The sequence below is a fragment of the Prionailurus bengalensis genome, chromosome D3 (assembly GCF_016509475.1).
Source record: "Prionailurus bengalensis isolate Pbe53 chromosome D3, Fcat_Pben_1.1_paternal_pri, whole genome shotgun sequence".
In the NCBI taxonomy this organism is placed as follows: Eukaryota; Metazoa; Chordata; class Mammalia; order Carnivora; family Felidae; genus Prionailurus; species Prionailurus bengalensis.
In genome coordinates, this window is record NC_057356.1 from 46,357,140 (window position 1) to 46,383,109 (window position 25,970).

General features: G+C 45.8%; 1 protein-coding gene across 1 annotated transcript in view; it reads left to right on the forward strand.

Annotated features, from left to right (window-relative positions):
- Positions 1 to 25,970, forward strand: part of LAMA3 (laminin subunit alpha 3) — a 267,946-nt gene that overhangs the window by 157,428 nt on the left and 84,548 nt on the right. Inside the window, 9 exon segments of the mRNA XM_043558464.1 lie at positions 79 to 218; positions 1,746 to 1,861; positions 3,035 to 3,246; positions 4,681 to 4,885; positions 17,603 to 17,747; positions 18,451 to 18,591; positions 19,861 to 20,022; positions 22,516 to 22,614; positions 24,941 to 25,024. Of these exon segments, the coding sequence (XP_043414399.1) occupies positions 79 to 218; positions 1,746 to 1,861; positions 3,035 to 3,246; positions 4,681 to 4,885; positions 17,603 to 17,747; positions 18,451 to 18,591; positions 19,861 to 20,022; positions 22,516 to 22,614; positions 24,941 to 25,024 (1,304 nt within the window).

Sequence of the window (25,970 nt, forward strand, 5' to 3'; positions counted from 1 at the left end):
GGAGCAGGCGCCATGGCTGATTGCCCGGCTCGTCCATGCCTTACTGTGACAGGAACTCCTCTCTTGCTCTGCCCCCAGGTGTCTTCCGTGCCTCTTTTTGCCCCCACACACTTGGCTGCAGGGACCAAGTGATTGCTGAAGATCAGGTTGAGTTTGACATCTCAGAGCCAGAGATAGCTGTGACTGTGGAGGTTCCAGAAGGAAAGTCCTTAGTGTTGGTATGTTCTTCTTGTCCCTCAGTTTGCCTTGGTCAGCCATTCAGTGTGCCTGTTTGGCTCATGATGACATCTCCACCAGGGAATTGAAGTCATATTTCTAGAAAAATGTTTAAATTTTACGGCTACCTTTTACCAAAAAAAAAAAAAAAAGCGACAATTAATGTCAAAGGAAATTAGAACAATACGTAAGTGAACAGGAAGAGAAAAGTCCCCGCAAGAAACTCTGGTGAACAAGAATCTCACTCTACATCAGCCCCTCCTCACTCCTCACCTGACTGGTCTCTTTCTGAAGCATGTAATACTCCTTTGTTCTTGAAGCTTTCTTTTTTGGGCTTCCATAGCTGTTTCTCTCATTTTGTTCTCAATTGCTCTAGTGTTCCTTCAGTGACTTCTTTTTCCCTTTGTCCCCATATGGTGGCATTCCCTTGGGTTCGATGCGAAGCCCTCTTGTTCTGTCCTTTCTCTGTGGAAACTATCATCTGTACCCATTGATTCCATTCTCTCTTCTGGGGGAATGACACCACATCTCTGAATTCATCTCTGATATTTTCTGAGCTCCAGGCCCAGTTTGGGACCATCTACTGCATATCTGCATAGCCAGAGACCTTAGGAGTCCCTCAGACTTAAGCCTGTTACTTGCACAACCCCAGGTATCCCCTACCCTGTTCCTTACCTTGGTTGATGGGATCATGGTCACTCAATGCCTGTAAAGGCTTCCAGAGAGCCAGGTAACATTGTCCAGACCCTGCTGTGTGACCCTCTAGTTTCTTCCTCATGCTTCCTTCTCTCTCTGAGGATGCCATCTTCCTAGGGACAGGGACCTGGCTTTATGCATTTTATATCCCCTGTGCCTAGAACACCACCTGGCACATGGTGCTTGGCAAATGTTTATTGATTGACTAACATGAGGGCAGTGAGCTCTCTGTAAGCTGTAAGGTGGTAAATAGTTCACAAAGACATTTGAAATTTCCTATAGCATTTATTACTGGAATAGTCTGATCTGTAGTAAGAGTAAGAGAGCCGAGCAGTACTTTTAAAGCCTACGGCTGCAGTTATTCATGCTAAAGTGTCTGACATGATGTAAACTTCAGGGCAAGCCCCGGTCTGAGTTTCCCCCATTGATCCTGCCATTTTGGTTTGTTCACCTTTAAAAATATAAATTGCAACCTTTGGAGATCCAGAGCCATCCCAGGCATAGATCACATGGGGGCCTGGCAGTCCTAACAGGCTCCTGCTCACCCCTTAGATCTCCTATCCCCATATAGCTCTAAGGCTGCCGCTTCTCTGAGCAGGTGCTCTGAGGGACCGGCCCCGGCCCATGCTGTTCCTTACATAGGGACCTGAGTTGAGCCTTTAACACTGGCTTAAAGTAGTTCTTGTGATTCTTTTTTTTCGTAAATCCTGTTTCAGTTGGTCTTGGGCTTAACAGTAAAGAACATGGATCTTAGTGAAGAGAAAATGTAATGAATAGCTGTAGGTGTGCCCTGCCGTTGGAAATCCAAAGACACGCTGACAGGTTTCCTTTAGGTCCGTGTTCTGGTGGTGCCTGCGGAGAATTACGACTACCAAATACTTCACAAAAAATCAGTGGACAAATCATTTGAGTTTATCACCAATTGTGGAGGAAACAGTTTTTATATTGAGTAAGTATAACTTTGTGGAGATTCAGAAGGCTCTCCCACATTCCCACTGGGAGCAAGGCCCAGGGTGGGGCTGGCCTTTGGGTCTGTCTTCTTCTTCCTGGTGCGCAAGGAGGTGGCAGTGAGTCCTGGGTCTGGGGCGGGAGGTGCTTTTCCTCTGCATACACCATCCCACACCAGACCTTGTCCTGCACATCTGGGCAAGGTTACCATCCTCAACATCGATCTTACCAGAGGTTCACCCTCCAAGCTGGGATTCATGGGCTGCTTAGGAGTTTCTTGGCCTCTTTGCTGCTTCCTGTTGTCCAACTCAGATTCCTAAAAGACAACCAGAAGGGGTACTTTCTACTGGGAGAGCACGTCAGCCCAGATTCTCCCTCTCGTTTGCCATCTGATTGAATGGGGAGTGTCACAGAGAGGTTGACTTCCCTGTCCCCTCACTCTGTATCCCTGAATGCTAAGAGCCTAGGATATTCCTGAGTATCGGTTCCCACTCTTCACTTCTGCAGACACTCCCTGACCCCTGGGAGGCTTCCTGAGGGACCCAGGAGCTCCAGGTTGCCCTGGTAGGCAAACGTCTCCTGTATTAAGAGTACAGGCCCTGAAGTCAAATAGCTATGGGTTTGAATGCCTCCTTGGTCACTCTGTAGCTCTGTGGCCTTGGGCATGTTGCTTAACTTCTAGAAGCCTCAGTTGCCTTATCTATGAAATGAGGCTTAGGCCTAACTTGGGTGGTTGTGAGGTTGAGACGTAGGCAAAACTTCTAACACACAGCATTCAATAAATATAGGTACTTTGCCTTGTCTTCCTCTTCATTGTTATTGTTATTGGTATAGACACATATAGGTATAATTTTTTTTAGTAACCACTTTATTGAGATATAATTCACATACCATGGAATCCATCCTGTAGGTGAATTTTCACCCTTTTATTTCAGCTATCAAAAGTTCCCACCAGCCAGTCCTGTAATGTGCTCTGGAGTGGATGGGCACAAGGAAGGGTGGCTGTCACTGGCTGTGAATCCAGGGGTGGGATAGTCTCTCATTTCTTCCCAAACTCCAAAGCCAGAGTCCCGTCCCTAAAACACCCTTTGGTGGAGCAAGAGGGAAGGAGAGGTTGGGACTCTTACTGGGCATGCCTCCCGCAATAATACCGTGAGTTATTTTATCTTCACAGCCCCCAGACAGCCTCTGGATTCTGTAAGACCTCTGCCAGATCCCTGGTGGCCCTTTACCACAAGGGTGCACTGCCCTGTGAGTGCCACCCTACTGGGGCCATTGGCCGTCACTGCAGCCCAGAGGGCGGGCAGTGCCAGTGCCAACCCAATGTCATTGGGCGACGGTGTACCCGCTGTCGAGTGGGCTACTATGGATTCCCACGCTGCAAGCGTAAGTGCATGTTTGGGTCATCCAAGGTTGTCTCTGGCCCCAGGTGGGTGATGGTCAGCTAGGGCGGGCAGGCCTTTGTTTTTGAGAGAGAGAAAGAGAACGAGGGAGGGATAGAGGGAGAGGAAGAGAGAGGATCCCCAGCAGGCTCCACGCCTAGCATGGAGCCCAACACAGGGCTTGGTCTCACAGCTGTGAGATCATGACCTGAGACAGTATCAAGAGTGAGACACTTAACTGACTGAGCCACCCAAGTGCCCCTAGGGCAGGCCTTCTTGAATTTCACTGTCCTGGAGACTCACCTGTCACCTGGAGATCTTGTGAAAATGCAGATTCTTATTCAGGAGGCCTGGGTTGGGGGCTGAGAGTCTGCATGTCTTTTAAGGACTCAGATGATGCCCATGCCGATGGTCCATGGACCACATTCTGAGTAGGTAGGTTCTAGAAGAGAAACATTTGTTTTTCCCATGTTATGGGACCCATGCACTTGGCAAAGCAGGTGAGTGTAAAGAGCCTTAGGCATGGAAATATTGGGAGGCTCAATCCCTCTTCCTATCAGAAGCCCCTTCAATTTTTGCAGCCTAACCAGAGCTCAACTGAAATAGGAGGAGGCGGGGCACCTGGTTAGCTCCGTTGATTAAGCATCTGACTCTTGGTTTTGGCTCAGGTCATGATCACACGGTTCACAAGTTCAAGCCCCACATTGGGCTCTGTGTTGACAGCATGGAGCCTGCTTGGGATTCTCTCTTTCCTTTTCTCTCTGCCCCTCCCTAACTCATGCATGCATGTGTGTGCTCTCTCTCTCTCTCTAAAAATAACTAAATAAAACTTAAACAAAAAAAAAGAAAGAAATAGGAGGAGGGCTAGGGTCACAGGAGCATAGTACTGTCTGAATGGAAAGCCCAGGGAATTTTATCTAAGAACCATCTTGTGGCCCGAGACGCTGGGTCAGCATAGGCCATGTGCAGTGAGAGGTCCTGGTGTGGTGCACACAGAGTCCTCTCCTGGAGATCAGCCGATGCCTAGTGGGGGTCCTGCTGCTGTATCATGCCCTGACCTTGAGCTCAGTGCACTAGGGTGATGTGGAGGCACTTCAGGGAGCCTGTGAGGAACAGGACCCTCTGACGAATGAGAGGTATCTCATTAGAATGGCTTGTAACTGCAGCTAGGTGGGTTCCTTTGAGTACCTGTCTTGGTGCCAGTGGGTCCAGCTGTGCCTCACACTGTGTCTGCCATGAGCAGGTGGTATGGTTGGTCTTGACTCCAAGAAAGATACCTTTCAGATCTACCATGCTCAATAATGTCCATAGTAAAGAAAAAGTGAGACATTTCTCCCAGACCCTTAGAAGCTTCTGGAAATCCCGGTAGTTGGTGAAGTCCTGCTGGTGGCCAGGCAGTGTCTAACCCTTACACCATGTCTCTTTATTCCCTGGCCAGCATGCAACTGTGGCCGGCGCCTTTGTGAGGAGACGACGGGGAAGTGCCTCTGCCTTCCCCACACGGTCGGGCCCCAGTGTGAGGTGTGTGACCCGTATTCCTTCAGCTTCCACCCCCTGGCTGGCTGCGAAAGCTGCAACTGTTCCAGGAGGGGCGCCATTGGGGCGGCCACCCCGGAGTGTGACAGGGACCACGGGCAGTGCAGGTGAGCTCACGTGGATTCGCCTGTTAGGGCCTGTTATAGGAAGATGTCATCCGCACGCTCCGATCACCATTACTTCCCATGTCTCACAGCTCCAAGGACTGCACTGTGTTCACCTCAGGGTGGAGCTCCCCACCGAATGGGCTGTGGCGTGTGGAGTAGCGGTCCCCTCGGACCTGGGGAGCCTGGGGAGGTGGATGGCCAGTCACCTGTGAGGTCACACAGCCTTACCCATTCACTCCAGCGTTGTTCTCAGTGTGTTCCGTATGTATGCATAATTAAGTTATCATTTCTTCTACTGTGTCACCTTGTGGTGAGCACTAGCCATTTGTATTTAGGTTTGGGCTCCAAATCTTCATTCTAGGGTAACCGGACAGGTTTGTTGAGGACAGTGCATGCATGACAAGGTCCAAAGGCCCCAGGCCTGCCACCCTGTCTCAGACAGGCAAGCTCGAAGCGGGGTTGGGGCCTCCACAGTGGGCCTTGGTTGGGGGTAGACAGGCAAAATAGGTAGGTATACTCTAGAGAGCTTGACCTGAGAGTGGGGCTGCGTGGGGACTAACCGAGAGGTCCAGCGACTGATAAGAAACAGTGGCCGACGTCAGCTCCCGCAGACACTGCGTTGCTAAGAGGTTCTGCTCAGCAGGTTGAGCTCTCATTGGAAACTGGAGGCCAATGTCACCCGATTGCATGTCGTCAACCTGATCTCAGCAGGACTGGTGAATGGCCACAAGGGATGAAGGCTAGATCCAGTCTCCTAGGAGCACAAGCTGGAAAGAGTGGAGCAGGAGGTTATGTGGCAGGAAGACTGAAGCAGAGCCACCACATTCCAGGCTCGCGTGGCAGTGTGCAGGAGCAAGCAAGCGTAAGGGGTGTCACCCGCCCTATACTCCCACCCATGATGGGGAATGGATGGTTTGGAGTCCGTGCCTGTGATCTGGGTGCGACAGGCCAGACAGCGGCGGGGGCACGGTTGCTGCTGGTGGCAGGCATCCGTGACTGTAGTTCAAGAGTGGCTGTGTTAGTTTCCTGTAGCTGCTGTAACAAATTGTCACAAATGGGATGACTTACAACAGTAGAAAGTTATTTTCTTATCGTCAGGCTAAGAGCCCAAAATCAAGGTGTTGACAGTGTCATGCCCTTTCTGAAGTCTCTGGGAGGGAGTCTGTTCCAGGCCTTTCTCTTACCTTCTAGTGTTGCCAGCAGGTCTTGGAGTTGCTTGGCTTATAGATGCATGACTCCAGTCTCTGCTCTTCACATTTTCTGTGTTTTGCTCTTCACATTCTCCTCTGTGTATGTGTCTCTTATAAGGACACAGTCAAATTGGATTAGGGCCACCTTACTCCCACATGACCTCATCTTAACTTGACTATGTCTGCAAATACCCTAGTTCCAAACTTCTCAGGTCCTGGCCATTAGAACTTGAATGCATCTTTTTGGGGGAGAAAATTCAACTGTCCATAGCAGCCTAAGGAAAGACCCTTGACCACACCTTTAATTGTTGCCCGGGTGCCTAACAGCTCCTTTGTGCTACAGGAAAGGAAGCTGAGTGACAGCCTGAGTCATGAAACATTCTGAGTCTTTAAAACCACAGGTGTGAGTCCCCCTTGAGTCAGCTCAGTTGCTCATTCTTCTCAAACCAGGAGCCTAAACTGAGTGTGATTTGCACAAAGAATTTGGAGGTGATATTCAGTGTTTTCTCACCACCATTAGTTAACATTACATTAGGTTCTGTTCCCTCCAGTGCTTAAGCTGTTCTCTGGAAGGAAGTCGGGCACTTAGTTCATTACTGAAGATGCTACATTGGGTGTCGAATGCGCCCATGGGCCTGTGAAAACATCTGACTTATTTCCAGTTAATTACTGACGTAAGAAGACAATGGCACTTGGGGTGGAATCACAGACTTCCACCAGCACCTGTAGGAATGCAGGAATGCTAAAGAACAGAAGACACACTGTGCCCAGGAGATGCTTATAGGCTTGTGGCTGGAGAAGGTGGAGAAGCAGGAAGCTAAAAGGACCTCTCGGCGCCAATCACGACCCAATGAACTTTATAGAAAGGAGGGAGAGAAGCAAAAGAGGTGTATGATCCTATGACTTCGTTACTGACCTAGATTTGCTTCTCCAGGGAAAATTGCCTCCATTCCCCCTCTTTCAACCCTTGGTCCAAAAAAGTAGCTGGACAAATGCCAGAATCATGTAGATTTGCTCTCTCACATGGCCATCACTACCTCATTTCAGCTGGGCTATTTGGTATTCCTTTCCACATCTCCTCTCCTGACCTCTTTATTTCATATAGCTGGCTTTTTTTCTTCTATTCTTTCATTGATGGGTGTCATTTTCCCTCTGGAGGCTAACAGCCCCACTGCACTTTTCATCTTGTTCTTTTCTACCTCTCCCAAAGGCCTTCTTCCCTCAAATAGCAATTGTTGCACTGTTATTTTCTACCACTCCCTTACCACTGGCGTCTCCCTTTTTATGTTCCGTAGCTGCCAGTCTCCCTTTCTTGAAATACAAAACCCTCTTACAGACAGCAAACTGACAGCCAGTCATAAACATTTAACGCCAGAGCTCCAGAGTATTTGTAAATAAAATGTGTGGCTCTCAATGGAAACATCCACAAGGATAGGGAAGTTGGAATATTTCTCTCCATGAAGCCAAGACAGCAACACCAACAAGGTCTTCCATCTTGGTATGATAAGTGGTCATGGAAGAATTAGAACAACAGTTGAAAGACAGTTATCCAAGCCAGTCTGTTGCTGCTGAAACACTGTCTAAAACACACACAAATATCATCAGATATCTCCTAGAACATCCACCAGACCAAAGGAAACCATGGAATTAGGACTGGCTTCAGAAAAGGAAATCCAGGGTGTTATAAAAAAGGCAAACAGATTGAATTAAGAATAGTTATTTTCATTTTAATATATTTGAAGGACAAATCAAAGGAAATAATTCAGTGTCTTTTTGTGGAATTGGTTTGTGTGAATCCTTCAGCATGAAGAGTATCTGACAAATAAGCAGGATGAACGAAAGGGGAGGTCTTAGCAGTAAAATCCTCTGCTCACTTGGAACACCTGGGTGCCTCAAGTCAATCAAACGTCCAACTTCGGCTCAGGTCATGATCTCACAATTCGTGGGTTCGAGCCCTGTGTCGGGCTCTGTGCTGACAGCTTGGAGTCTGGAGCCTGCTTCGGACTCTGTGTCTCCCTCTCTCTCTGCCCCTCCCCTGCTCATGCTCTGTCTGTCTCTGTCTCTCAAAAATAAATAAACGTTAAAAAAAAAATCCTCTGCTCACTCAAGAGGCATAGCAGGAATCTGGAGATAAAAAAAAAAAAGCTGAGAGAACAAGGTTTTGTCTGAACAGGATAAGCAATGCATGACCTAGAGGATGCGAAACTCAGGGAAGAGCAGGAGAGGAAGATAAACAAGAGTGTGCAGAATGGTTATCAGGGAGGGAGAGTGCTGGCGGAGGATGGAGCCCAGGATTCTGTAGTGGTCTCAATCACAGCTGTGTGAAGAAACTTTTAAAGTCCTAAATACTGAAAACATTATAGTTAAATTAAAACAAAACTTACTAAGCCACAAAATAACTGTGTGGCAGAACAACAGAGTCCTGTTTTTCCATAATGACTACTTCGGCTTTTCTTTCGAAAGCTGAACATACAAGTAAAAAGTTTGGGGCTGGGGGGCACCTGGGTGGCTCAGTCGATTAAGCGTCCGACTTCGGCTCAGGTCATGATCTCACAGTTCATGAGTTTGAGTCCCGCATCAGGCTCTGTGCTGACAGCTCAAAGCCTGGAGCCTGCTTCAGATTCTGTGCCTCCCTCTCTCTCTGCCCCTCCCCTGCTTGTGCTCGATCTCTCTCTCTCTCAAAATAAATGAATTAATTAATTAAAAAAAAAGAGTCTGGGGCTGAGATGGAAGTTTGGGATTGGTTAGAGTAACTGAGGACCCCAAGGAGTAGGCGTGGCCACCCAGGAGGAAGCACCAGGTGTGGGTTCTGCAGGGGGTACCTTTGTTTCATTGTTGGAGGCAAAGGAACCAAGGAGATGGAGAAGCAGTTTTCAGGCAGGAGGCAGAGAGGAATTCTCTGTCTGAAAAAGGGAGAATTCTAAAAGGGGGTAACTGGTCAACAGAATAAATTGCTGCAAACAGAACCTCACACATGGTTTCTCAATCCTGCTGCCACAGAAAAAAACATTAAAAGTTGGGAAAATGCATTGAGGCACCATCTGTGATAGATAAATAGATTTACCATAATATTTTAGGTAGAAATTATAAGGGGTGTTTAACAAAGTTTCACTAGCCAATGACAATTCAGTAGATTGAAAAATTCCTAACTCAGGACAAAGGCATACTGTGTAGTTCTGCCCAAGCCCAAGGAAACATCAACAGGAATGGGATCTCATTGGCCTGTATCACACCTAAACCAAGAGGTGAAATTGGTTCTCTTGACCTTACCAAAGAGACTGTAATAACCTGATGGGATGACATATCTCTCCATGATCAAAGTACATTTGTCATGAAAGGGCCCTTGACAGATAATTTTATTTTAATTTTATTTAATTTTGATAAGTTTATTATGACTATAAATTGCACAAATTGCTCATGGTAATTCCACTGTTTATGCTGAAAAAGCTCTGGATTACCCAAAGGATTATTTATTTTTTTAATATGAAATTTATTGTCAAATTGGTTTCCATACAACACCCAGTGCTCATCCCAACGGGAGCCCTCCTCAGTGCCCATCACCCACTTTCCCCTCCCTCCCACCCCCCATCAACCCTCAGTTTATTCTCAGTTTTTAAGAGTCTCTTATGGTTTGCCTCCTTCCCTCTCTGTAACTTTTTTTCCCCTTCCCCTCCCCTATGGTCTTCTGTTAAGTTTCTCAGGATCCACATAAGAGTGAAAACATACGGTATCTGTCTTTCTCTGTATGACTAATTTCACTTAGCATAACACTCTCCAGTTCCATCCATGTTGCTACAAAAGGCCATATTTCATTCGTTCTCATTGCCAAGTAGTATTCCATTGTATATGTAAACCACAACTTCTTTATCCATTCATCAGTTGATGGACATTTAGGCCCTTTCCATAATTTGGCTACCAAAGGATTGTTTTTTTAGAAAATAATAGAGGGGCGCTTGGGTGGCTCAGTCAGTTAAGTGTCCAACTTTAGCTCAGGCCATGATCTCATGGTTCAGGAGTTTGAGCCCCGCATTGGGCTCTATGCTGAGAGCTCAGAGCCTAGAGCCTGCTTCAGATTCTGTGTCTCCCCCTCTCTCTGCCCCTCCCCTGCTCACACTCTGTGTGTCTGTCTCTCAAAAATAAATAAACATTAAAATTTTTTTTTCTAAAAAGAAAACATTAGAGAAAAGAATGATATTCTCCTCACCCCCAAACAAAATTTCCTGATGGAAATGAAGAATGTGTTTAGAGGAACCTAAAGTTCATGTGAAGGAAATGATCGAAGATGTCTGGAACTTGCAACAAAAAGTAAAAAACCTTTCTCAGTGATACAACAAACTGTCTTGCAGTTGTACAAATTATCACAGATCACAAAACTTAAACATTGGAATTTTCGAATTTTATTTCACTGTTTGTAGGTGTTCAAGTTTATCATACTAAAATAAAATGAAACTTACAAATATTAATCTACTTTAAAATAAGTTACAAGAATAATTGTAGCAATCCACAATACTCAATCTCTACTTAATTAAAATTGTTTAGGGGTGGCTGGGTGGCTCAGTTTGTTAAGGACCCAACTCTTGATTTTTGGCTCAGGTCATGATCTCCTGGTTCATGAGATTGAGCCCCACATCGGGCTCTGTGCTATCAGCAAGGAACCTGCGTGAGATTCTCTCTCTCCCTCTCTCTGTCTGTTCCTCCCCCACTCACACTCTTTTTCTCTTGCAAAAATAAATAAATAAACATTTTTTTAAAAAAAACTGGTGTAATTTTAGAGACAACTGAGAATAAATTAAGTTGGAACTGTAAAACTGAGCCCTCGACTCACCTTTGTCATTAGCTGACTAGAAGACTGAGCAAGTTACTCTGCCTCGCTGGGTCTGTTTCCTAATCCATTAAAAGTTTGGTAAAATTATCACTACCTTTCTACCTAAATTTAAAATCCTGTTCTAATTCCTCTTCAATCTCTGATTGTAACACAGAAAATATTTTAAAATTATGTTGTGTAAATGCCAAAAAATCCACTCTTTTGGCCGACCCTACACTGAGTTCTTAAAGATGCTTCTGTTGATTAAGATTTTGTTTTTAGTAGCAATGCTAATTCAATCTGATACAAGACCATGAAAAAAAAACCTTTGCATTGCTTTTAATAATGGAAGATTATGTCATCAGATTCTGTGAACAGAGGAGCTAGAATGTCCTCAGAAGATTCTATCAATCACTGAAAGGTACAAGAAGCTGCAAATCACTGCTTTAAAGAACTAGCATGATGCTGACCCCTTTCAGGCTATCTTGAGATCAATTAAAGGAGATGGCAGTCCACCTGGATGTTCAGTGAAGCCACCTGTACAAATGCACCTTTTCAGAAGAGCAGGAGCAAAAGGAACACCTTTCTGGCAGGGGAGGGATCTCTATCTAGGCGAAGCCTCACAGATTTACCAAATGTTTGTGTTAGATGGAGAAGTAAAATACCAGAAAAGGTCACAGACTTGGCATTCTTGGAACAGAAGTGCTTCTAGCTAGGCAGAGTTCCATCGGCCCTGCCAACTCGGAGAAGCAATTCCTTTGATGCACTTCGTCAGTTCATAGGAATGGTAAATTCCAGGCAGCTTGGGGGGACACTGGGACACGGTGGCGAGCAGGGCAGATGAGTCTCCTACCACGGGGGTGGAGCTCAGAGTTTTTACCTACATTTTCTCTGTCTTCCTATATCTTCTGTAATACCAGTGTCTTCCTCCATACCCTCTGAATGATCTTTGGCTGTGTCACTGGTTCACTATCCTGCTCCCCAGCCTGAGAGGATGCGTGGTGTGACTTTGCACAAGGTTGCATCTGCCCTGCCACTCACCATTTGGGTGATCTGAGTCCATCTCTTCTCTCTCTGCCTAATTTCCTCGTCTATAAAATAGAGATGCTAGAGGCACCTACCTCGTGAAGTTCTTTAGAAGATTAACTATGCTGTGCAGAAACCCTTAGAACACTACCCGATGCACACTAGCCCCAGTAAGTATTAGCTATTATTATTGTTTGCCAAGTACTTGGCTGTCTGCCTTCTTCCCTCTATACTTTGTCCTCCTGAAAACCCACCCATTCTCCTGGCTTCTGCCACCCCCTCCTGGATGATTCCAGATCAGAGCTTCAGTCCTGACCCTTGATGGCTAGCTTATCCTACCTTCATTGTACATCAGTTCAACCTGGGTTCTTTTATTGCTTAATTTAGGGAACCTCAGACAAGTCCCCTAAACTCTTAGAGCACCTGTCCCCTCACATGTGTAATGAAGTGTTAGATTAGATGATCTTTTAGGGCCCTTACAACTCCCAAACTCTTCCGACTCTGATTCCATATCTGAAACCCCTGCCATTGTCCTGCCTTTCAAACCATTTCTGCCTTAAAAAATTTTTTTTAATCCTACTTACTGGTAGTGGTCTCTTCCCGTCCCCAAAGCCTGAAATCCCAGTATCATATTAAAATCAACTCCTTTTCCCTATAGTCAATGAGTTGTCAACTTCTGGCAAGATATGTATTATCCCTTTTCTTTCCATGGCTCTCTGCTGCCACTTTGATTAAGTTCTTTTACCCCCTCATATTTAAATGATAATGGTGGTCTCCTCATTGACCTTCCTTTTCCTGGTTTACTGAAGCACTCATTCATTCATTCATTCATTCATTCCTTTTTTGGCGGGGCGGGGAGGCTTAACTGAAAAGGAATATGCTAAGTACACAATTATCCTGGGATTTAAAAATCTATTTTCCCCATAATTTTGTCACTAATACATAGAACTATTAATCTAGTCTACGTAATGTGGATAAATGCATGTATGTTTATGATTTTATCCTCTTGGTATTTTTAACTCAGATGAAACATTTTTCTCAATTACTGTGATTTTTTTTTTTTTTTTGCCTTAAATTCTATTTTGTCAGATATCAGCATGTTTTGTTGCTCAAACTCTATCTAGCACCATCTCCAGTTTGGGTGCTGTGCCTCATGCAGAAGGTACACGTGCCTACTAATAAGAGGTCATGGTCTGACGGGGGAACCTATACTAACCACTAGTGTGGCATGGTGAGGGCCATGTTGTGTGCAGGCTGCCTTGGGGACACATGGAACTGCCAGGTGCCACTTTCATCACATCACTGCACAAGAACCTTTCTCAACAACCTGATAGGATAAAGACTGGCTTTCATGGTAATATGGCCCCCACCTACCCTAACTTAAGCCTTTTTTCAGCTTTCTTCTCCAACTTGGTTTTCTTACTTCCTCTAAACACTTTATATATGTTCAGTTTTCCAGGTATTCGTTCTCCTTCCCCCTCTTCTGTTACGCATATCCTTCAAGCGTTATGTGTTAAAAGCACAAACTTGGGACACACGGGTGGCTCAGTCGTTTATGCGTCCAGCTCTCGATTTCAGCTCAGGTCATGATCTCACGGTTTGTGAGACTGAGCCCTGTGTCGGGGTCTGTGCTGGCCCGTGCGGAGCCTGCTTGGGATTCTCTTTCCCTCTCCCTCTACCCCTCCCCGCTCTCTCTCTCTTCCTCTCAAAAATAACCATCTTTATGAAAAAAAGCACAAACTCAAGGCATGAAGCCTTCTATGAGTCCGCAGAGATATCCTCATCATCTCATTGCCTAAATGAGATGCTTACCCATCCCATTTCTCACATGATTACCTCACTTTCTGCATCTCTGTGTCCTGTGTTCTCAGTGAAAATGTGCCAAGGTCAAGACCCACTTACTCTACTTTATCCCCTCCCTTCTGCATCCCCTAACACAGGGATATGTGTATAGAAAGCACTCAGTGATTATTGAATGAATTGATGACTGAATAAGGTAGACTTTGGATTCTAGATTACGACTGGGGTTGGTGTGAGTGTGATATTAAGAGACCCACTGTATTTAATGAGTAAAGGGTAGAGTTCACTCTAACACCTGATTTTCTAGCTGTTTGTGCAACACAGCAAGCACCCACACACGCGCAGATGTTATATAATAAGGTCTGGCTACAAGCCCATTGCCTTGGAGATGAATTCACTTGACCCGCACCCCCGGTGCCGCCAGTCTGCACCTCCAGGCAGCCTCCGCTGGAAATTTCTTGCCTTTGCAGGGAGGGCAGCTCCTTGGGTAGCAGAGCATCTCTCTGGAGAAATGTGTCAAGGTCAGGCTGACTTGAGGTAGTTTTTAAGAGATGTTCAGCCAGACTTTCAAGAGGAAGTTTCCTTTTTATTCCCTGTTGTCATGGCACCACCAAAAAGTCATTTGGCTGCTTGTTTCTGCAAATGATTCATATGTTCAGTGCTCAAGAATCCTGATATTATATTCTCCACGTTTTGGTTAACCCTTCCCTGTCGGTCCCACCTGGGGTCCTCAGGGTCAGCTCACAGGTCCCTGCTCTTCTCACTCTGCTTAGCTTTTTGCTTTTTCTCGTCCATTTTTATGCGTTCAGCTGCTGCTTGGGTGCGGAGTGAGGCCCAGAGTTGTACCTTACCTCACTGATGGGCCACAAGCCCTCAGCCCACCTCTCCTTACTGCACATCATCTCACAGCATTCTGAAATAATTAGGCAAGGAATGATTTTGCTTCCGTTTCTCTTTGTCTCAACAGGCAGCTTCCACAGCTGCCCTCCCTGTAAAACACTCCAGGACCTTTTGTTCCCACTCAAGGGAAAATATAAAAAATAGGCTCCTGTCTGCCTGTCCTTGTCTTCAGGGCCCAGGTCCAGGTCATTTGCTCCAGGGCCCACCCTCAGCCTTGTCCACCAGTGGCGTTCAGCGTGTGAGGGGCTCGTTTGGCACCAGCATTCAATCAAGGCACCCATAAGCCAGAAGCCCTGCACCTATGCTAAAAGAAGCATGGACTTTGGTTCGACAAGGTGCTCAGTTGGCAGTTTGTAACAATAGCACTGTCTTCGCACAGCATCCTTTTCCTCCTGGGCAGGTGAGAGGAGCAGAGCCTGCCCAGCCTAAGTCAGGCCATCTCCAAGCTCCTCTTGTGATCAAAGTTGCCTCTTTCTGAGGAGTTTAGTAGGGGGGGAGGTGTCTGTACTGTCTTCTTTCCCATCTCCAGACCACCAGAATCTTGTGCTCCATGTCACTGCTCCCCCCGAGAAATAAGGAGTCATCTGGGACCAGTCTTTTTTTTTTTTAACTTTTTTTTTTTTTTTTTTTTTTTTTTGCTGGAGTGTCTGCATTTAGTCTGAGTCACAAGAAGAGAGCAGGTGTTATCAATCAGGGCCTAGGAACCCTCTTATAGTGAATGCAAACTTGTGTGTTGGAAAGAGAGAGAGAGAATGAAAGAAAGGGAAAGAAGAAAGGGAGGGAGGAACGAAGGAAGGGAGAGAGAAGGAATGAAAGAATGAAAGGAAGAAAGAAAGGAAAAGGAAAGAAGAAGGGAGGGAGGAAGGAAGAGAGAAAGAAAGGGAAGGAAGGGAGGAAGGAAGGAAGGAAGAAACAAAAGAAGGAAGGAAGTCTGTGAGTGGCCCATAACTTACCCAGCTTTGAAGAGGAGTCTCTGACCCCCGCAGTTTCTGTCCACCGCACTGGAGTGAGGACTTGAAGCAGAGTGTTGACACTTTCCACCTACATTGCTGTAGGTGTGATTTGGAATATTTGCTTCCTTCTGGAAAGAATTTCTGCAGGTGTAAGGTAGGGAGGAAGACCAGGGGGATGGGGCTGGGAAGAACCGCAGGGACATCTGACCTGCCAGCAGCCCTTGCAGGTAAAATGAATTTGTCTTTTTAGGTGTGCTAAGTGGGATAACGTAGGGACTCCCATTTGCTCTCCTTAGCCAATGCCATAGCAAGAATAATGGGAGCAAATTCTTACGTGTGTGCACAGTACTCTTCTAAGGCTTTTCCATATATTGTTTTATTTAATTCTCACAATAATGCTACGAAGTAGATATTGTGATCTCCGTGTTTACAGATCAGTAAATTCAGCTGTAAAAAGGTTACTTTGCTCAAGGTTCTATATCCAGTAAGTAGCCAGGTTGGGATTCAAGGCTGGGCTGCGTGGTCCCGAGTTTGTGCTCATCACACACAACATTCTGTACTTGATTATAAGCAGGTATTTGCCAAAGGCAAACTTTGTGGGACAGAAAGTTAGATTTCTCTTTTTCAGGATGGTCCCTGGGGTAAGATATTTTAATAGGTTTTGGTAGCACCTTAGTGGTAAAATACTTCGTGTCAGATTATACTCCCAATGTTATGATATAAAGCACATTTTCTAGTACTTTCTTTAGACCCACAAAGAAAAGATCAGCGTGTGGATCCCACCAGACGTCAGCCATGGAGCTCGGTGATGGAGCTGGCACCCACTCCCTCTCCCTCTCTTCACCCCGCGGGGTGCCGGGCTTCTCAGTTCTGCTGGCAGCTCACTGCTCTTCTCACTCCGTCTTCTGTGCCTCCCCCTCCATTCTTTGCCTCAAGTGCACAGATGTGTGGATGGCACCCCGCTCCCCACAGAGCCTTCTTCGGAGCCCAGGCGCAGGGACCACTGCCCACCCCAGCATCCACTCGGGAGCCCAGTCTGGATGACTGGGGGTCTTCCTTGCCTTCCTGCCTACTCTCCCCTCATTCAGAACATTACAGGCCCCAGCAGCCTCACCCCAAAATAGCTTGGAACCCATCTCTTCTCTCCATCCCAAATGCCTTTGCCCTAGTTGAGCCCCTTCTCCCTCTTGACTCCGCAGCCTGCTGCAGAATTGGTCATCTTGACTCCATCCACACACACATCCAACCAGGCTCTTTCCTACTTAAAACTTTTCTAGATGGCGATTCCTTGTCCAAGAGCTTGCCGTGGTGCCTCATCTATCTCCACAGGGGTCCTGGGAGGCAGCAGCTAGCATTTCCCCTTTCACAGATGAGAAAATGGGGCCTTAGAAAATTATTAAGATATTGTATCTGCTGGGTGCCAGAGCTGGGATCAGTGCTCCAGCCAGACTGCCTTTGGTGCACAGGGCTCAGCCACTGCACTCCACCAGACAGCGTCACAGAAGCCAGCACTTCTGTCCCCGTGAACCACCTCCTGCCTCCCTCTTCAGCTCATGGGTCAACTTTCTCCACTCATACGTGTGCTCCCTGCACACAACAGGCTGTTCTTCTCTGTTCTTTCTGTCTGGAACACCCGCCTCCACTCCTACCCCACAACATTTGCCCTTTTAGGTTCAGCTCACACATCACCTCCCTCCGGGACCCTGGGTCAGAGCTGCTCCCCCAACCCCTGCTGAGACCCCATGTGCATGTTGTCCACATTTCTGCCCTGCCACGTAGGCTCGGGGGCTGTGTCTGTCCTTGCACCCCCAGAGTCCAGCACGAGCCAGACCCAGGGGTGACATCCAGGATGGTCCTCCTGACTGCTTTGTGGAAGTGCCTTTTCTCTGCTGCTTTCCATTCTGCCTTGGGCAGTGAGCCCCCACGGGCAGACACTGTGTGTTTAGCTGGTTTCGTGCAGGAACTGCTCTTCTGCTGTGCAGGTGGACTTCAGAAGTGTGTGGCCAAGACAATGAACACTTTTGCTCCTTTGCTTTGGGTCTAGGTGCAAGCCCAGAGTCACAGGGCGGCAGTGTGACCAGTGTGCTCCCGGGTTTTACCACTTCCCCGAGTGCGTCCCCTGTCATTGCAACAGGGATGGGACTGAGCCAGGGGTCTGCAACCCAGGAACCGGAGCTTGCTTGTGCAAGGTGAGGCAGAACACGTGATGCCAGGGGCGCCAGCCACTGGCCAGTGTAGAAGTTCTTCGTGTCGGGTCAACGCATAAAAATATGTGGGAAGTGGGACTGACTTGCAATGGATTTCCACAAGGCATGTGGCATTTAATAGTTATTATCTCATTTGATAGAAATAGTTACAAGGGAAGACCCCTCCTATCCTTTGGAGAAGAGGTAGACCTTAAGAACCAGAAGACTGATCTGGATCCTTTCCAGAGAAGTTGGCACCGAACTTTAGTCTATAATTTCAAGAGGTTCAGAGCTTCCCCAGAAGCTTATTCCTGACCCATAGACCTCAAGTTAATAATCTGCTCCAGGACATCCTGCCAGGTGCTAGGAGAGCTCCTAAGTCCCAGCATATGTTTTGAGGTGGTAGTTAGTGGAGTGAACCAGCCCCCCTCCCCATACTGTGAATCCTTATGGTGCTAGTTCTCTACCCTCAAGATGCCAAAGGGCACCTTGTGAAATTGAGAAAATTCTGTCTTTCACTTAAGCGTGGTAGAATAGTTTAAACAATTAATGTGATGTAAAAGCTTAGCAGTTATATAACTTTCCATGTCTTGTTAGCATCCGCGTTCTAACATCTCGTATTGGCATTAATGCGTGGAAGTAGCTAATTGCAATCCGGGAAGCTTTAGAAGAAACCATCATCTTGTTTCGCGTTTTATTTCAATAGGAGAACGTGGAGGGTACGGAATGTAATGTGTGTCGAGAAGGATCCTTCTACTTGGACCCAGCAAATCCCAAGGGTTGTACCCGCTGCTTTTGTTTTGGAATAAATAACAATTGTCACAGTACACATAAAAGAAGATCTAAGGTATGTATGGAATTAGCGTTTTGTTTTTATTTAGTACCTCCTAGGGCTTGGGGAAATTTTATATGTTACTTTGTTAAAATGTTAAGGTTCGCCCTCGCCATTCCTAGGCCTGCGCTCTTCTTTCCACAGATGTCCTCACGCTCAGTCCCTCAGTTGGTCAGGTCTGCTTAAGGATCTTGGGCTCAGAGGGGCCTTCCCTCACCACTCCCTACGAAATAGCTCACCCTGCCCACTCTGTATCCTCACCTTTCTTCGTGTCCTCTGTAGAATTTATCCCTCCCTGACATATTATCCAGTTAGTTCTAAAATTTAAGTATCTTCCCCCAACACTAGCATATAAGTTCCTGATACACCCCCAGCGCCTGTCGCAGGGTCTGGAATATAATAGGTGTTCAAGAAACACTCATGAAATGAATGGAGTTTGCTGTTCTTCCCTCCCACTTCTTTTTCTCTGCTTCTTTTCTTTCTGTTTTACTTTCCATCTCGCTTATTTTTACCACATCTTTGGCCAGTTTTTAAATTAACTCCATGAAACTAAAACTTTTGCTGCCCTTGTTGTTCCTTGAACTGGCAGTTTCGTGCTTGCCTTCTTTGTATGAGTAATGTCTTCTGTCTAACAAGGATTCAAGGAAAAGTTGTTTTATATATTTCCTTGCCTGCCTCCCAAAAGGAATGTAGGCTTGTAACTGGGGGAACAATTAATTTGTAAATCCACTGAAGTCTTCTACCCCCAGGGGAACCCAGAAGCATTATTTCTAACCAATGTCTTGTCAATTCCTTTTCTTTTCCCTCCCTCATCTTTTAACTCTTGGCTTCCTTTATGATCAGAAAAATATTTGGTCATAAGGATTCATTAGAGAAAAATAACGATAGCAGGCCACTCTGTTCCGTCTCTGTTCTGAGCTCTCTAAGGAGCTCACCATTAAAATGTGCCCACGGCCCTAGTTATTATTCCCACGCTTATTTATATGTGATTTGAACACTTATCAAATAGCTACTAAATGTCAAAACCAGGATGTGTGCTGGGGCAAAGATAAATTCCACATACTGTGATCCCGTGGTCTGAGCATTCTTAGTTGTGATGGGTCAGAGGGAGGCAGTGGCAGGTGAGGGTTCTGTCATGGGAATCCAAGAGCAAGCTCAAGAGGAGGCATCAAAGTGAAGCTTTTGAAGCAAGGTGGCCACCCCCTGGTCCTTCTATTCTGCACAATTCAGCCGTCACCAGAGAAGCTGCAGGCGTACATTTCCGTCGTTGCTCTTGTGTTCCAGTTTGTGGACATGATGGGTTGGCGCCTGGAGACAGCAGACAGAGCAGACATCCCCGTCTCATTCAACCCGGGCAGCAGCAGTGTGGTCGCGGACCTCCAGGAGCTGCCCTCAACCGTGCACAGTGCGTCCTGGGTCGCACCTCTTTCCTACCTGGGAGACAAGGTAACGGCGTCCTATTGTCCTTCTGAGCCCTCGCCGGGCCTCCTTCATCACTGTGTGAGCATCATTGACTGTCTGGAAGAAGCGTCAGGAAGTTCAGGCTACTGAAACTGAAGAAATTAGATGAACTACAAGTGCAGAAAAGACGTGGCCCCTCTGCTGGGAGGGGCTTATGAGCCTCATGTACCCCACAAGTGTTAGCTCCCCAGCCAAGGAAACCACGCACCACGTTTTTCTCCACTTTTGCTTAACCATTTAGGTAATATCTGTTGCAAATGGGACACGTGTGCTTTTAAAAGCCAATGGTAAGCATTCTTTGTTTTACAGCAGAAGAAAGGCTCCTTGTCAGGAAAACAAAAGCTGACAAGTGACTCATGAGTTATTACAAGAAGCACAGGAGCCGGTGGCACCTCAGCCGTCATTAGCAGAGTCACATGCAGTTAGCTAGACGCTCTTCAGGGAGCTGATAAGCGAATTGCTCTTCCTTTGCTGCCGGGCCCATGACACTCATTTCTGACAATGGAAGTGTGGGCTTCCTGTAGAACCAGCGGCAGGTAGCACATGCACTTGGTAGCAGAAGGTAGAGCTTTCCAGAAGGTGTAGATTCCACACAGCCCGGCTCAGGTGGCACCATATTCCCTTAGAATGACTACATACTAGGGCCTTGTTGGCCTGAAGGCTCTAATTCTGTCTTCTAGTTGAAGGACTTTGGGTTTTGACCTTTGAGTTCGGGGAATGTTGCTTCTCTCATATGACCCCTCTTCTCCCTCACTTAATACCCCTCTTGGCCTCCACACAGTGAGCCCATGCATGGGTTATCTTATTACTATGCAAACAATTACCCCCAAACTTTGCAGCTTAAAGCATCAAACAGTTATTATCTTGCCCAGTTTCTGTGGATCAGGAATTCAGGAGTGGATGGCTCAGGGTCTCTTATAAGGTTGTAGTCAAGATGGCAGCCAGGACTGGAGTCATCAGAACTGGAGGCTCCATTTCCAAGCTCACTCATGTGGTTGCCACAGGCCTCTGTTCCTTGCTGGCTGCTGAGTGGAAGTCTCAGTTCCTCATCACATGAGGCCTCCATAGGCCACCTCAGGGTCCTTGTGACATGGCACCTGGCTTCCCCTAAAGTAATGGGTAGAAAACGAGACAGAGATAGAGATGTGGAGCAAGAGAGAGAGAGAGAGAGAGAGAGAGAGAGAGAAACTCAAAATAGAAACCATAATCTTTTATAACCTAATTGCAGCAAAAACATATCCTCCCTTCCTCCTTACTCTATTGGCTAGAAACCAGTTACTAAGTCCAGCCCACACTCAAGGAAGAGAACTAAGCTCCACCTCTTGAAGACAAGAGTATCAAAGAATTTATGGACATATTTTAAAAACCACTTTAGCCCATCAGAAAGACAATATTCAATCTCAATAGGATGATTTAAGATGTTACCCTGGAATACTTCCAGACTCTAAGATCATAACTCTGTGACTTTGTCAGTTTGCAGATTCTAGGGAACGTCAGTGAACTGAGGGCTCAGTAATGGTGTTCTCCTCCCCTGCTCCAGGTTATTTCTGTTTTCCAGGAAGGGTATTTTGTCCTGCCCCGCTCTGAGGTGATCATTGCCTCTTATTTTCATCTCTCAAATACTCCTTTCTTGATTGGTTTTCATCTTAAGGGTGGGAAGTGTCAGGAGCAGAGGTGAAGTAGCTGTCACAAAACTGTGACTTCATGCCTCCACCATGATCATGCTGCTTAGGTGGCATTGAGAAAAAATCTGTATACCTACTGGAGCAGTCAGACATGGCTTCTGTACCCAGAGGAATGTATGATCACTTAGGAAATGCACACCATCTGCTCTTGGGGGAAATTTTTTAAAAATTTTGTTTCTAGAGATTCATTTTGTAACTGATAGATATTAACCAGTTCTGTCATTTAAACAAGAAACCAGTGACCTAGATTTCTTAGGATAGCTATAGGTTAAATGAACACTTTGGTTTAGTAGTCATCTAGAATAGAAGGATCTTACTTGTTTCTGTGTGACTATTATTTTTCTTTCTTTTTTAAAAGTGTTTATTTTTGAGAGAGAGAGCTAGACAGTGAGTAGGGGAGGGGCAGAGAGAGAGGGAGATGGAATCCCAAGCAGACTCCAGGCTGTCAGCACAGACCGTAACGCGGGGCTCGAACTCACAAACTGTGAGATCATGACCTGAGCCAAAACCAAGAATGGGACGCTTAACCGACAGAGCCACCCAGGCACCCCATATTCTTAACAGAAGCATATTCTTGCTTGTAAAACGCAGTGGTGTTCGTGCTCAACATTTTAAGTGATATAAAATGGTACAAAGTAGAAAGTTCAAATACTATCTTCAATTCTTCTTTCAAGACGACCATGAACAGGTTGATCGTATCTTTCCAGATGGACCTTTGTGCTTGTTATGTGGGTTAATATTGCCATAGGCTCTTCTAATGCTTGTGCTGTTGATCCTACAATTCCAATTTTAGGTTTCTTCCTATGGTGGTTACCTCACCTACCAAATCAAGTCCTTTGGGCTACCTGGCGACATGGTTCTTCTAGAAAAGAAGCCGGATGTGCAGCTCACTGTAGGTATCACAACATGACCCAAGTGGCTGGAAGTGGCAGTTGCAGTTGGTTGCTGACCCAGTTTTAGGACATCTTGATCAGTGGCCTATAAGAAAGTTGTATTAAGTCATTTCCAATATTTTATAGCAACTACAAAGGAAGTTGAGAGCAGGTAGCCCCTCCTCAGGATCCTGCTTCCCCTGATCATCCCAGCCCCCGTGGTTTCTCTTGTCTCCCCTCCCAAAGAATGTAACTGTATCTGACTCTTGCTTCTCTTAAGTTATTGCTTCATGGTAAACTTATTTGTATGTTTCTATCTTTCAAGTCAGTCTCACAAATGTTTTTGATACCCAGTTTACAAGGCCACATTGCTGGGCTCCTAAAGGACAGGTGACCCTGTCTTTAATAAGAGTGTAATCTAAGAAGGGAGATGAAAGACATATGCAAATAGCTACAATCCACTGAACAATAAGCATTTGAGGTAAAGTTCAAACAAGACTCTCTGGCAGCTGGGGTCCAACTGGGGGCTTATGTAGTTGAGAGGCCCACAGAAGGTTTCATGGAAAGGGTTAATTGGGGGCCAGAACTTTAAGCCTTGGCATGACAGGAGAAGTGCCCTTCCAGGGGCAAAGAATAGGATAAACCAAGGCAGAGAAGCAGTGCGCAAGGGGTGACCTGTCCAACTAGGCTGTTTGTATAGAAAACAAACCTGGAAGGGTGGGAAAGAGGATGTTTAATGCTACGATAAGGAATTTGAGTTGATACAGACGGTAGGGAGCCATTTTGGTTTCTTGAGAAGAGAAGTGACATCTATACAGTATGTACCAGCCACATAGTCTACAACTGCAACCTAGAAAATTCCTCGAGGGCAGGGTCAACGTCACATTCTGCTTTGAATCTCCTAAAGTACAGGGCCCAATGTCTTGAACAGAACTGAGGTGCCTGAGCCTGAACTTGATGCCGTTTCTGGTTTATGTGCTGTGGTTAATGCAGTGCAATTCCAGCTTCCTGAAGGTTTTTGTGTGTCATTCCCTGTACAGTAGGGACGAGCGAGTCTCACACATCTCGTCACAGCTGAGAGCCTTGCATTCTGGCCAATTTTTGTGTTTAGGCACTGCTGGGTTGTGTTTTGTTTTTACTGGCACCCAAATTTATTGAACTGTCGTTTCAAAAACTTCAAAGAACCTTTGTAAAACATGTTGAAAATGAGGCCCTGAAGAGTTAAAAAAATTTTTTTAATCTTTATTTTATTTTTGAGACAGAGAAAGACAGAAGTTGAGTGGGGGAGGGGCAGAGAGAGAGAGACACACACACACAGAATGCGAAGCAGGCTCCAGGCTCCATGCTGTCAGCACAGAGCCCTACGCAGGGCTTGAACTCACGACCACGAGATCATGACCTGAGTCAGAAGCTCAACCAACTGAGCCACCCAGGTGCCCCCAAAAATGTTTTAGAGGAAAAAAATAGCTCCATAACAAAAATGCCATCATGGCAGTGCTGTATTTCAGTTTCCTATTTTTTCAGAATATCTTAAGTTCAGACCATTAATATACCAATATTTTATTGCCAAAGAGTTTATTACACAGGCAGTTGGAATTCACGGAAAAGTGAGGACCAAAATTTCTTCTTAATTTTCCCTCCAAAGATGGAAAATAATTTAGGCTCATGAAGCATTCAGTCTGCTGCTTTGTTCCAAACCACCATAATTAAAAGCCTACGGGGCATGTTTTTTAGATTAAGCTTTTCAGTGATTGTGATTGCAGATAATGGTCTCCTTTCTGAAATGCCAGCACTAGCGAATGGAACCCTTTTGGGTTTGGGTTTGTAACAGAAAAGCTGGGGTTTTTGTGTGAGGGTTTGGGGTGGAGGTGTTGGTGGGTTTTGACCTTCCCATTATGCCCTGTCAGGAGTCCCAAAGAGCCCCTGCTATGAGGAGGGAGGTTCAGAGGCTGAGAGTGAGCAGGGCTGGATCCCACAGGGAGTGGGCTACGGGGGCTTCCTCCCCCACGTGCCAGCTCTGCAGCAACCTGTCTATGCAGCCTGCACATAGCCCTTCTCCCCACCCCACCCTCCTCACTGACTCACCCACCAAAGCACTTTCTGGTTACTACAGCCTGGACCTGTCAGCCGTCATGGAAAGTCACCTCATGCATTGACTGCAAAGCATGGTTTTTTGTAAAATAAATAAGTAAGTAAATAAAATAAAATAAATTCCATCTTTATAGCCACTTTCAGTCAAGGGAATTTTCCTGGTTTCCTGTTTGCGAACATGCACCATATTAGGTATTATTTCTCTGTTTCCATTCACTAATCCTTGTGACGTATCTCATGTTTTTCTTTAAACAGGGTCAGCACATGTCCATCATCTATGAGGAGCCAAATAACCCACGGCCAGACCGTCTGTATCACGTGCGTGTGCAGGTGGTGGAGGTAAAGGAAAAACACACATAAAAAGGTTCTTGATGATCCTTTTTGTTCCATAACTTAGTTCTTTTTTTTTTTTAAGATTTAAGTTTTTATTTTAATTCCACTTAGTTAACATACAGTGTTATATTAGTTTCAGGTGTACAATATAGTGATTCAACACCTCCATACATCACCCTGTGCTCATCATGACAAGTGCCCTCCTTAATCCCCATCAGCTGTTTAACCCACTTCCCCCCCCCCCGCCAGCCATCAGAGTGTTCTCTATAATCAATCATCTGTTTCTTGCTTTGTTTCTCTCTGTCTCTTATTTTTTCTCTTTGCTTGTTTTTTTGTTTGTTTTGTTTCTTAAATTCCACAAATGAGTGATATCATATGGTGTGTGTCTTTCTCTGACTGACTTATTTCATTTAGCATTAGACTCTCTAGCTCTGTCCATGTCATTGCAAATGGCAAGATTTTATTCTATTTTATGTCTGAATAATATTCCAGTGTGTGTGTGTGTGTGTGTGTGTGTGTGTGTGTGTGTGTGTGTGTTACACCTCCTCTTTATCCACTCATCAGTAAGTGGACACTTGGGCTGCTTCCATATCTTGGCTATTGCAAATAATGCTGCTATAAACATTGGATGCATGTATCCCTTTGAATTAGTGTCCTGTATTCTTGGGTAAATACCCAATAGTGTGATTGCTGGATCATAGGGTAGTTCTACCATTAACTTTTTGAAGAACCTCTATCCTGTTTTCCAGAGTGGCTGGACTGGTTTGCATTCCCACCAACAGTGTAAGAGGGTTTTCCTTTCTCCACATCCTTGCAGCTACCTGTTTTTTCTTGTGTTGTTGATTTCAGCCATTCTGACAGATTTGAAGTGATATGTCATTGTAGTTTTGATTTGTATTTCCCCAATGATGACTGATGTTGAGCATCTTTTCTTTTTTTTAATTTAATTTAT